The 12878-nt window shown below is 45.5% G+C and overlaps 1 protein-coding gene across 9 annotated transcripts in view; it reads left to right on the top strand.

Moving 5' to 3' along the window:
• LOC110514498 (semaphorin-6D) overlaps positions 1 to 12878 on the top strand; it is a 155759-nt gene that overhangs the window by 117404 nt on the left and 25477 nt on the right. For all 9 annotated transcript variants that reach the window (XM_036972497.2, XM_036972455.2, XM_090229027.1 and 6 more), the window contains 9 exons: positions 33 to 90; positions 4389 to 4445; positions 4848 to 4949; positions 6872 to 6962; positions 7227 to 7349; positions 7608 to 7696; positions 11121 to 11338; positions 11656 to 11787; positions 11961 to 12116. In XM_036972497.2, the coding sequence (XP_036828392.1) occupies positions 33 to 90; positions 4389 to 4445; positions 4848 to 4949; positions 6872 to 6962; positions 7227 to 7349; positions 7608 to 7696; positions 11121 to 11338; positions 11656 to 11787; positions 11961 to 12116 (1026 nt within the window). The remainder of the gene's footprint in view (positions 1 to 32; positions 91 to 4388; positions 4446 to 4847; positions 4950 to 6871; positions 6963 to 7226; positions 7350 to 7607; positions 7697 to 11120; positions 11339 to 11655; positions 11788 to 11960; positions 12117 to 12878) is intronic.

Genomic DNA, 12878 nt, shown 5'->3' with positions numbered 1-12878 from the left:
TCAAATGTTTTCTGACCTTTGACCTCTTACAGGGATCATGTGTTTGCTATCAGTCTCAGCGCCTCCTCTGAGCAGATCGTCCCACAACAGGTAAGCCTTATGTTGTCTCACAAACACATTGTTTACATGAGTCATGACCTCAAGGGTCATAGAGTAGTGTATCATTGCAGCTGGCTGAACATAAGAGCATTACTGGTGGTTCAATGGCTCCTACTTTTCTGCTCATCTTTTAAAAATAGGTTATTTGTGTCGTTTTCTTCTTACTCAGCCAGTCTCTTCATTCAAGCAGATACAAAGCCATTTCACTACAGACAGATATCCAATAGAAGTTATGTCGCGCACTCCTGGTTTTGAAGTGCTGTGCTCTCTCTCTTCCATCTGAATCCCATTTGTCAAACACGATTGCTCTTAAACAAAAATCACTTTAAGGCCTGGGTTTGTGTTTGCTTGTCACTATTGTATTTAGATTCATTTACAGCATGAGTCATCTCCATAAGGGACCCACTCAACATCAATGTATTTGATTGCAGTGGAAATACATGAGCAGAATGATGTGTAGTGCAGAGAATTGTCAGAAGAGAACGTATGTATTTTAAAAGAAGTTAGGAGCACTAACAATATGTGCATTGCATAGTACATAGTGTATTTTTCTTATTTCACCTTTATTTAACCAGGCCGGTTGAGAACAAGTTCTCATTTATAACTGCGATCTGGCCAAGACAAAGCAAAGCAGTGCGACACAAACAACAACACAGAGTTACACATGGGATAAACAAATGTACAGTCAATAACACAATATAAAAATCTATATACAGTGTGTGCAAATGTAGTAAGATTAGGGAGGTAAGGCAATAAATAGGCCATAGTGGTGAAAAAATTACAATTTAGCAATTAACACTGGAGTGATAGATTTGCAGAAGATGAATGTGCAAGTAGAGATACTGGGGTGAAAAGGGTTAAAAAATTATAGTATTGGGGATGAGGTAGTTGGGTGGGCTATTTACAGATGGGCTGTGTACAGGTGTAATGATTGGTAAGCTGCTCTGACAGCTGATTCTTGAAGTTAGTGAGGGAGATGTAAGTCTCCAGCTTCAGTGATTTTTGCAATTCGTTCCAGTCATTGGCAGCAGAGAACTGGAAGGAGAGGTGGCCAAAGGAGTCCAGATTTTAAACCAAGGGCTATATCTGTTCTTAGTTCACATTTGATGGTGAGGAAAGCACTTTTAAATAATATCCAGGTATCCTCTACTGACGGAATGAGGTCAATATCCTTCCAGGATATCCGGGCCAGGTCGATTAGAAAGGCCTGCTTAGAAAGGCCTGCTTACTGAAGTGTTTTAGGGAGCGTTTGACAGTGATGAGAGTGATGAGGGGTGACCGTGATGAGGGGTGGTCGTTTGACTGCGGACCCATTACGGACGCAGGCAATGAGGCAGTGATCGCTGAGATCCTGGTTGAAGACAGCAGAGGTGTATTTGGAAGGCAAGTTGGTCAGGATGATATCTATGAGGGTGCCCGTGTTTACGGATTTAGGGTTGTACCTGCTAGGTTACTTGATAATTTGTGTGAGATTGAAGGCATCTAGCTTTGATTGTAGGACGGCCGGGGTGTTAAGCATATCCAAGTTTAGGTCACCTAACAGTACAAACTCTAAAGATAATTGGGGGGCAGTTAATTCACATATGGTGTCCAGGGCACAGCTGGGGGCTGAGGGGGGTCTATAACAAGCGGAAACAATGAGAGACTTATTTCTGAAAAGGTGGATTTTTAAAAGTAGGAGCTCAAACTGTTTTGGTACAGACCTGGATAGCATGACCGAAATCTACAGACTATCTCTGCGGTAGATTGCAACTCCACCCCCTTTGGCAGTTCTATCTTGGCAGAAAATGTTGTAGTTTGGGATGGAAATGTCAGAATTTTTGGTGGCCTTCCTAAGCCAGGATTCAGACATGGCTAAGACATCAGGGTTGGTGGAGTTTGCTAAAGCAGTGAATAAAACACACTTAGGGAGGAGGCTTCTGATGTTAACATGCATGAAACCCCGGCTTTTACGGTTACGGAAGTCAACAAATGAGAGCGCCTGGGGAATAGAAGTGGAATTGGGGACTACAGGGCCTGGGTTAACCTCTACATCACCAGAGGAATTTAGGAGGAGTAGGATAAGGGTACGGCTAAAGGCTATAAGAACTGGTTGTCTAGTGCGTTGAGAATAAAAGGACCAGATTTCTGGGCATGGTAGAATAGATTCAGGGCATGAACAGACAATGGTTTGGTAGGATGTGAGTACAGTGGAGGTAAACCTAGGCGTTGAGGGACGATGAGAGAGGTTTCGTCTCTAGAGGCACCATTTAAGCCAGGTGAGGTCTATGCATGTGTGTGGGGTGGGACAAAAGAGATATCTAAGGCAAGGTGAGCGGGACTGAGTGCTCTACAGTGAAATAAAATAATAAGAACTAGCCAAGACAGCCGTAGTCAAGGCATATGCCAGGTCGCAGTTGCAAATGAGAACTTGTTCTCAACTAGCCTACCTGGTTAAATAAAAAAAAAAATATTGACAGTAGAGAGAGGCATAAAGCAATCACAGGTGTTGATCAGGAGAGGTAAGACAACAACGGGTAAATGGCGATGAATGGGCAGAGTGGATCAGTTAGGTGCATACAGGACCTGAATTTGAGGCTGGGGCCAACAGGTAAATAAAATTAGGGGCATCAGCTGTGTAGCCGAGTGACCATAGGGTCAAAAGACTAGCAATAGGGGCCTCCTGAGTGGCGCAGTGGTTAAGGGCGCTGTACTGCAGCGCCAGCTGTGCCATCAGAGACTCTGGGTTCGCGCCCAGGCTCTGTCGTAACCGGCCACGACCGGGAGGTCCGTGGGGCGACGCACAATTGGCCTAGCGTCGTCCGGGTTAGGGAGGGCTTGGCCGGTAGGGATGTCCTTGTCTCATCGCGCACCAGTGACTCCTGTGGCGGGCCGGGCGCAGTGCGCGGTAACCAAGGTTGCCAGGTGCACGGTGTATCCTCCGACATATTGGTGCGGCTGGCTTCCGGGTTGGATGCGCGCTGTGTTAAGAAGCAGTGCGGCTTGGTTGGGTTGTGTATCGGAGGACGCATGACTTTCAACCTTCGTCTCTCCTGAGCCCGTACGGGAGTTGTAGCGATGAGACAAGATAGTAGCTACTAAAACAATTGGATACCACAAAATTGGGGAGAAAAAATGGCTTTTTTTTTTTAAAGAGCAGCAATAGGTGAGTCAGGGTGGCTTTCGGTAGTCACTACTACGCTAGGCGAGCAGGGGACACAGCGTTCAGAAAAGCTAGTGGGCCAGGACTAGTAGATGGTCATCAGCCATAATACTAACCTGGCTTTATCACCTTCCCATGCTTCTTATCTGTCTCAGTGAGCTCATTAGTGTGCGCCTGAGTCATAATCAAAAACCCACAGTCTGCTTCATCATAGATCTATTCCTTTTCTATGGCCCAGTTTCAGTTCTAATCCCCAGTCTCCTCACCAGGCCCACCATGATCCCCAACTCAGAGATACTGTATATCAAAGGCCTGGATGGGCAAAAGCGATAAATAGCTAACTCCACCTCTCTCTGCCAGAGGTCTAGGGGGAAGTATTATCATATTGCTGACGTCTATCCTATTTATCCTATCATATTGGATCTTCAATAGGGAAGTGAGAAGAGCCTTGGGGGATACATTTCACTCCACTTTAAGGCCCAGAAGGGTAGCAGTTGAGTTTTGAGCCAAAATAGGGATTTCACCTTAGTCTCTGGATAAATCTTATTTCCCAGCATGCCCCATGGTGTTGATGAGTTTGGAGCTCCTGCAGGGAGGACAGCGGGATCAGCAAAACACCCTCCCAGTCAGTCGGCAGTGGAACAGTGGATCTGCACTGGTGGGCAGTGCATTAAACCACCTTCAACCAGGCAACCTTGTTAACAAGTTGATGGATCTCTTCCTATTCACTCCACTAGCGGGGGCCCACTGTGGGGCCAATGCTAGGAGATAAGGACGTCCAGGAGGACCATAGATAGCTAGTATCAGGGCAATCTACTTCCCATAGGAATGCATTGCAGATTCCTTTCTCATTCCTTGATCTTCTTGTTGGTCTAATTATCCATAGAGATGTCTTGTTGTTACGAAGTACAGGTGGATTGGGATGTATTGTATGGGAGATGGATTGTAGAGGAACAATAGTTTTTAGTTGCACGCTGACAAGGTTAGACACAGCTCCTCGTGTGTTTTCAGATGTTTGTTTGTCAGAAGCTTAATTGACCTTGATGAGATTTTCATTATAGCTGTCTCCTAATAGCATTTGAATGGCTGGGTGAAAAAAGGGTCTCTTTCTTGCTCTGACAGTTGGTTGTCTGTCTGTGTGTTGCAGAAATTGACTTGGAAGACAAAAGATGTGGATAAATGCACAGTGAGGGGGAAGAACAGCGTGAGTATCTCTCTCCCTTTCTTTCTCTCTGTTTCTCGCTCTCCCACTGTCTGGTCTGCGATGTGGGAGGGTAGCACTAACAATAGCATAGATTGCTTATCAAAATCAGCACCACAGGTATCTGTAGTTCCAGAACCAGTCTCTGGCACAAGCAGTGCCAGCCTCCCAGAGCTCTAGTGAAACCATAGAGATCAGCACAGGGATTATGGTAATGACAAGAATAAGAACAGAAGTATGACTGAGAGGGAGGTTTTGTGTGTGTGTGTGTGTGTGTGTGTGCCCTCAGCAAAATGCCATTCAGTGCATAATAAGCTGTGCAATGTCACTGCAGGTGGGGTGATAACACCAGCAGCCAGTAGTCACATTGCCATCTCCTGAAACCCAGCTGTTTCCCTTTGACAGGATGAGTGCTACAACTACATCAAAGTTCTGGTTCCACGCAACGATGAGACGCTATTTGCCTGTGGGACCAACGCTTTTAACCCCACCTGCCGCAACTACAAGGTAGGACACTTCACCTCAGTCACCTTTCTATCTAAAGCCCCCAGTTCCATACCCAGCACTGTCCTGAAACATAACAGCTGGGGTAAATACGCTTAGTTAAAAAAATTGTTAGCATGGGGAGGTTTAGCAGTTAAGGGCATTGCCTACAGGTGTTGACATCCTGACTTTCTCCTAACTTTTTGTGAGAAAAAAGTGTCCTCTCTTTATCTACAGTATAAAATCATCAAGTCGACATTGTCGTGCACAGATAGACCCCAATAGCGCTCCAGAATGCAGAACCACTTCAAAGGAGTGCTGCTATCCTGGATGTTGATGGAGAAACATGTTGACTCAACCGAGGTTGGCAGCGGTCTGTTGACTGAACACAGATCCAGGATGATAATAACCGTCTTTATTCACACATCTGAGGAATAAACTGCAACCGCAGATGATTTGAGATCATGTCATCCTCCGAGGGACAGAGTGGGGGAGAGAGAGAGAGTGGGGGAGAGAGAGAAGGGAGGGGGGAGAGAAAACAAAACATGCCTGAAAACTAGAGTCAGAATCCCAGGGGAGCCACTACTTTAGTTCCACGAAGGAACTCACGCCACCTACACTCTATTGCTATCTGACTGCTCAAATGATTAACAACCCAAAGTGTGCCAGAGAGAGATGTCGGCTGAGTGGAAACATACAATAGGAAAATAGCGATACGTTAATCGTGACAACGGTGCATAGATGGATTCATACTCCCCAGGATGTCTACCAATACAAAAGAAGTCTGGTTGAGCTGAGATGACATCACGGTTCTGGGCAATGATTCACAGTGTGCTTTTTGGAAGAGGGGATGTAACGTCTACAGTCTGAGAAAAACCGGGAGCGATGACTATCTGGAGAACTGGGAATAGTGTGCTGAAGTGTAAATCATATCATGCAATCTGTCTGCAGCATTCCTTGGAAAGACTGAGGAGGGCAGTGGGGTCAGGAGAGGGTGTGTTAGGGTGAAGTGGATTGGATTGTGGGTGTGGACGGGTGGAAAATGTTTTATTTTGCACAGAGTGCATTTTCCATGTAAATTGATCGCCACAAAACACTCTGCCCAATGAGCCAGCTGGATCAAAGACCAGGAAGTGAAAACCTGTATCCTCTAGTCTAAATCACACTGTACTGTAGAACTGAAGCCCCAGAACCATGGTTTAGCAGACAGATCAGAGATGTAACATTGGTGGATTTCTCACTTAGAGAGTGTACCCATAGGGAACACAGCGTTAAATATAAACACAGATGTTGACAGCTGTCACTGTGTGTGTTTGTGAAGGTAGCTGTTTGCTGGAGCTGCCGAGAATGACCTCTCTTCCTGGTCGCATTCTGCAGCCCCGCCCCCCACCACCACAGTGGGATTCACACATATTGTCTGAGCCGAGGTTTACGACCTTGTTAACGGTGGGGCAGGAATAGCTGCTAAAGATCTGTGGTTAGGAGATACTGTCTCCTCACAGTGCTGCCAGAGTAGCAGCCATAGTGCAGGCTGACAGGAGTGTTACTCCTGACCTTTTGACTTTACTGTTGTTACAATGCAGTGTAAAATGTACTAAATAAAAGGTATCTTTATGACACGTGTTCCTATTTATTCATCAGGATTGACTAGAGGCACATTCTGTCAATGACTTTAAGGGGTCGACTTTATAACTTGGCAGTTAGCAGTAAAGCTAACCTGATATAAAACAGAACAATACTCAAGTTTGGACTGAAATCGATTTTTCAGTAAGGGGAAAACAGTAAACTTAACAACTGCAAACACTGACCTAGTTATTTTAGTTGAGGTTTTTCAATATAAGCTCCTTGGAGTTATTTTTTTTTTGTTACACTCCTATAAATAGCTTTATGAAGTACCCCCTTCCCTCTCTGAGTCCCCTCTTCTCTTTCGTCCCTCTCTCTCCCAGATGTCCACACTGGAACAGGACGGTGAGGAGGTGGTGGGTCAGGCCCGCTGTCCCTTTGAGTCTCGCCAATCCAACGTCGGCCTCTTCGCTGGTGAGTTGCTCTGGACAGAGACAGAGAGACATGTCAGCTATGGGCAGCAACTTGATCAGTAAACCTGCCCTCAATCTTGCCAATTTGCCAGTGACATTTAGACATAGTTCACACAGTGTCATTGAGAGCAGCACAGCACCTACATCAAGTGTAGCCATGAAGTAAAAATACACATTGGGAGGCATGGGTTTCTAGTCTTCATTGCAATTGTGTTCATTTGAAAAAAGCAAACCTTTCTTAAATGAGTGATTTTGTTCCTCTCAGGTGGTGATTTCTACTCGGCCACCATGACAGACTTCCTGGCGAGTGATGCAGTAATTTACCGTAGTCTGGGAGAGAGCAGCCCGGTGCTTCGTACCGTGAAGTACGACTCCAAATGGCTACGAGGTGAGCCCCTGGCCTTGGCCTTAGGTCTCAACTTGTGAATTTACCTTTAGAACCTTACTCAAAATCTTCCTCAAAAATCATTATCTATTTGTATGCAGTACATTACATATTAGAGCAGTATTCATTCTAAATCAAAGTGTGGTACCCACATGAGTTATGCTTCCTACCAAAACACTGACTGCCTAATGCTTAACTGTTGTGAATACCTTGTAAGACAGTCAGTGCTACTGTTTCATATTTCTCCCTTTGTCTCCTCAGAGCCTCATTTCCTCCATGCCATTGAGTACGGGAACTACGTGTACTTCTTCTTCAGTGAGATTGCTGTGGAGTACACCACACTTGGCAAGGTAAGAGAGTTGTAGTTCAATACTACAGAAGGGGGTGGTAGGTAGCCCAGCGGCTAATGACCTGTAGCCGAAAGGTGGCCGGTTCGATTCCCGGGACAGGCGCTGAAAAAAAGGGTAGAATTGATCTGGCAACTAGAGGGCTGCTGGGTTCTCATCCTCAAGACATTCCCCTACCGTTGGCCCCTTGAGCAAGACCCTTTACCCCCTAGATTCAATTTCCGCAACCCCATGAAAATCTAATTAGCATTAAAAATAATCCCCATCAAAATCAGTCAGTTTAAGCTAGAGATACAGTTGGGAGAACAAGTATTTGATACACTGCCGATTTTGCAGGTTTTCCTACTTACAAAGCAAGTAGAGGTCTGTAATTTTTATTATAGGTACACTTCAACTGTGAGAGACGGAATCTAAAACAAAAATCCAGAAAATCACATTGTATGATTTTTAAGTAATTAATTTGCATTTTATTGCATGACATAAGTTTTTGATACATCAGAAAAGCAGAAATTCATATTTGGTACAGAAACCTTTGTTTGCAATTACAGAGATCATACGTTTCCTGTAGTTCTTGACCAGGTTTGCACACACTGCAGCAGGGATTTTGACCCACTCCTCCATACAGACCTTCTCCAGATCCTTCAGGTTTCGGGGCTGTCGATGGGCAATACGGACTTTCAGCTCCCTCCAAAGATTTTCTATTGGGTTCAGGTCTGGAGACTGGCTAGGCCACTCCAGGACCTTGAGATGCTTCTTACGGAGCCACTCCTTAGTTGCCCTGGCTGTGTGTTTCGGGTCGTTGTCATGCTGGAAGACCCAGCCACGACCCATCTTCAATGCTCTTACTGAGGGAAGGAGGTTGTTGGCCAAGATCTCGCGATACATGGCCCCATCCATCCTCCCCTCAATACGGTGCAGTCGTCCTGTCCCCTTTGCAGAAAAGCATCCCCAAAGAATTATGTTTCCACCTCCATGCTTCACGGTTGGGATGGTGTTCTTTTGGTTGTACTCATCCTTCTTCCTCCAAACACGGCGAGTGGTTTAGACCAAAAAGCTCTATTTTTGTCTCATCAGACCACATGACTTCCTCCCATTCCTCCTCTGGATCATCGAGATGGTCATTGGCAAACTTCAGACGGGCCTGGACATGCGCCGGCTTGAGCAGGGGGACCTTGCGTGCGCTGCAGGATTTTAATCCATGACGGCATAGTGTGTTACTAATGGTTTTCTTTGAGACTGTGGTCCCAGCTCTCTTCAGGTCATTGACCAGGTCCTGCCGTGTAGTTCTGGGCTGATCCCTCACCTTCCTCATGATCATTGATGCCCCTCTAGGTGAGATCTTGCATGGAGCCCCAGACCGAGGGTGATTGACCGTCATCTTGAACTTCTTCCATTTTCGAATAATTGCGCCAACAGTTGTTGCCTTCTCCACCAAGCTGCTTGCCTATTGTCCTGTAGCCCATCCCAGCCTTGTGCAGGTCCTATCCCTGATATCCTTACACAACTCTCTGGTCTTGGCAATTGTGTAGAGGTTGGAGTCTATTTGATTGAGTGTGTGGAAAGGTGTCTTTTATACAGGTAACGAGTTCAAACAAGTGCAGTTAATACAGGTAATGAGTGGAGAACAGGAGGGCTTCTTAAAGAAAAACTAACAGGTCTGTGAGAGCCGGAATTCATACTGGTTGGTAGGTGATCAAATACTTATGTCATGCAATAAAATGCAAATTAATACTTAAAAATCATACAAGGTGATTTTCTGGATTTTTGTTTTAGATTCCGTCTCTCACAGTTGAAGTGTACCGATTATTTAAAAAAATTACAGACCTCTACATGCTTTGTAAGTAGGAAAACCTGCAAAATCGGCAGTGTATCAAATACTAGTTCTCCCCGCTGTATGTTTTTTTGCATTGGATGCGTCTCAATCGACCGCATCCGCTGATGTCACACTTTCACATCTGCGGTGAAAGGTGGCAGAGCTCGAGTGGTGTTTGTCAGACTCTTCTCACAAAAACATCTGTAGCGTCCGACAAACTATTATGGAAAGATGAGACTCTCACGAACACAATAGTGTTCTCTGTTTTGCCGACCTGCCAACTTCTGTCTGTAACGTCCGAACAGTTTCGTTTACACACTAATATGACTGACAAATACGTACATGTTCGTTGTTTTGCTCCAGGACGCCGACAAGCCTCAAGACTCATCTGAAGATCACCCTGTACCAGTAAAAAATAATCTACACACAATACGCCATAATGACGAAGCAAAAACAGGTTTTTTGATATTTTTGATAATGTACAAAAAAATACAATAAAAATGAAATACCTTATTTGCATAAATATTCAGACCCTTTACTCAGTACTTTGTTGAAGCACCCTTTAGCAGTGATTACAGCCTTGACTCTTCTTGGGTATGACGCTACAAGCTTGGCACACCTGTATTTGGGGAGTTTCTCCCATTCTTCTCTGCAGATCCTCTCAAGCTCTGTCAGGTTGGATGGGGAGCATCGCTGCACAGCTATTTTCAGATCTCTCCAGAGATGTACTTTGCTCCGTTCATCTTTCTCTCGATCCTGACTAGTCTCCCAGTCCCTGCCGCTGAAGAACATCTCCACAGCATGATGCTGCCTCCACCATGCTTCACCGTAGGGATGGTATTGGCCAGGTGATGAGCGGTGCCGGGTTTCCTCCAGACGTGACGCTTGGCATTCAGGCCAAGGAGTTCAATCTTGGTTTCGTCAGACCAGAGAATCTTGTTACTCATGGTCTGAGAGTCCTTTAGGTGCCCTTTAGAAAACTCCAAGCGGGCTATCATGTTCCTTTTACTAAGGAGTTGCTTCCGTCTGGCCACTCTACCAGAAAGGCCTGATTGATGGAGTGCTACAGAGATTTCTACAGAGAACATCTGGAGCTCTCAGAGTGACCATCTATCGGGTTCTTGGTCACCTCCCTGACCAAGGCCCTTCTCCCCGATTGCTCACTGTCTTCTTGACCTTCAATACTGCAGAAAGGTTTTGGTACCGGTCACCAGATCTGTGCATAGACACAATCCTGCCTACGGACAATTCCTTCGACCTCATGGCTTGGTTTTTGCTCTGACATCCACTGTCAACTGTGGACCTTTTCTAGACAGGTGTTTGCCTTTCCAAATCATGTCCAATCAATTTCATTTTTAGCAATGACGTCCAGTAACACTATAGAACCCTGGGAGAACCTCTGCTGTCTGGGGGTGTTGAGAAGACAAAACTTCTGTTGTTCACTGTAACATATGAACAATAATGTTGTATTAAATAGGCTGCAATGTAATGTCATGTGAAACAGTGTAATGTCATGTCACTGTGTTATGTTACTGAATGGACACAAAAGGAATGAACATTTGTTGAAAAATCCTATCAAATCTAACCTTTCTCCATTCTCTCTTTCCCCCTCAGGTTGTGTTCTCCAGAGTGGCTCGTGTATGTAAGAACGACAACGGAGGTTCTCCCAGGGTTCTAGAGCGTTACTGGACGTCGTTCCTCAAAGCGCGGCTCAACTGCTCGGTGCCGGGCGATTCCTTCTTCTACTTTGACGTTCTGCAGTCGCTGACCAACGTGCTGCAGATCAATCACAGACCAGCCGTGCTGGGGGTCTTCACTACACAGGCCAACAGGTCAATCACAGTACCAGGCAGCAACATTACAGACGGCCATACAGATATACAGTACATACTCATACAATGAGTATAATGAGGTTTTACTGTACCTCTTCTTCTAGAAAATAGAAAGAAAAAAAGATCATGTTCACATTTGCAATATCATACCCTTGATATTGTACATTTTTAAAAGCCTATTTTATAAGATTGTTGTTTAATGTCCTTTACAACCCTGTGCAGCAGTCTTGAATGCTTTTATAGCTATACAATCCATTATAACCTGGGTTAATATGGGCCTTTCCCATGACAAATGTCTCTGTTGTTTTCCTCATCAGTATCACAGGCTCAGCAGTATGTGCATTCTACATGGATGACATTGAGAAGGCCTTCAATGGGAAGTTCAAGGAGCAGAGAAACAGTGAGTCAACCTGGACGCCCGTGCCTGAGGAGCAGGTACCCAAACCCAGGTAAGCTTTGACAGCCTCAGTCCAGACATATTTACTTTATTCCAGTGTAAACACTGTCAACAAAAGTTTGCATCTAAAATATCATATTCCCTCGGCGTGAATGCTTAGTAAATCTAGCCCACTGACTTTGAAACTCCACTGACAAGCTTCTTCTCCTCCTCTCTGTCTCACAGACCAGGCTGCTGTGCCGGCGACGGCTCTGCTGCTGCCTACAAGTCGTCCACGACCTTCCCCGACGACACCCTGACCTTCATCAAGAACCACCCCCTGATGGACGAGGCGGTTCCCTCCGTCAACCACCGGCCCTACTTCACACGCACAACCAGCAGGTAGCTACAGCAGCAGGGTGGATGGAGGGATGAAAAGATAAAAGGGAAAATTGATGGGTAGAAAACTATTTAATCGATCTCCTTGGTGAAATAGATAACAGTTGGTCCCTTGTATCAACATGAAAATCCCTTTTAAATATTAAAGTTAGACGCAGTCAGGATGGGGTCTTCCAAAACACCACATCAAAGATCGACACAAGCAGGATAGGGCCTCCCCAAATTATAGATCCAACCAGAAGGGGGTCTGTGAAAAGCTGAAAAGCGCATCAATTAAAAACAACATCCGGCTGTGGTCTACCAGACTAACACAGGAAATAGCTCCAGTGGCTCATTAGAAGCCCAGACATGTAGTGGTGCTGAATGTAGAGTGGGTGTCAGAGGGCTGTCAGACAGCCCCCTAGCTCGATCCCCTGCCGTGACTTACATGGTGAAGCCGAGCCAGTCTGACAGACAACCAGGCGTCTTCACACAGCGGAGGGAGGGCACGCTGTCTGTCTCAATTCTGCCTCCTAACGTCACATCTGCTTCAGAACTCTCCCGAGACGAGTTGAACAACGGAACTTCAAAGATGAATGCATCACTTTGTTGAGTCATTTAACTAGCGTAGTGCCAGTTAGTGTGACGTTCTGAGTAAACATGTCGTCAACTTGTGTGGGACTGAAGGAAAGTTGAGAGCAGTAGGATGGTTTTTACGTACAATAGTGTCCTGCATAATCTTACACAGTGGTGTCAGGTTGCAGTGCATGGACACACTCCGACAAT

Source organism: Oncorhynchus mykiss, chromosome 3 (assembly GCF_057628025.1).
Source record: "Oncorhynchus mykiss isolate SJ-2025 chromosome 3, ASM5762802v1, whole genome shotgun sequence".
Classification (NCBI taxonomy): Eukaryota; Metazoa; Chordata; class Actinopteri; order Salmoniformes; family Salmonidae; genus Oncorhynchus; species Oncorhynchus mykiss.
Note: the sequence above shows the minus strand (reverse complement) of the source record. Positions and strands in the feature narration are given on the sequence as shown.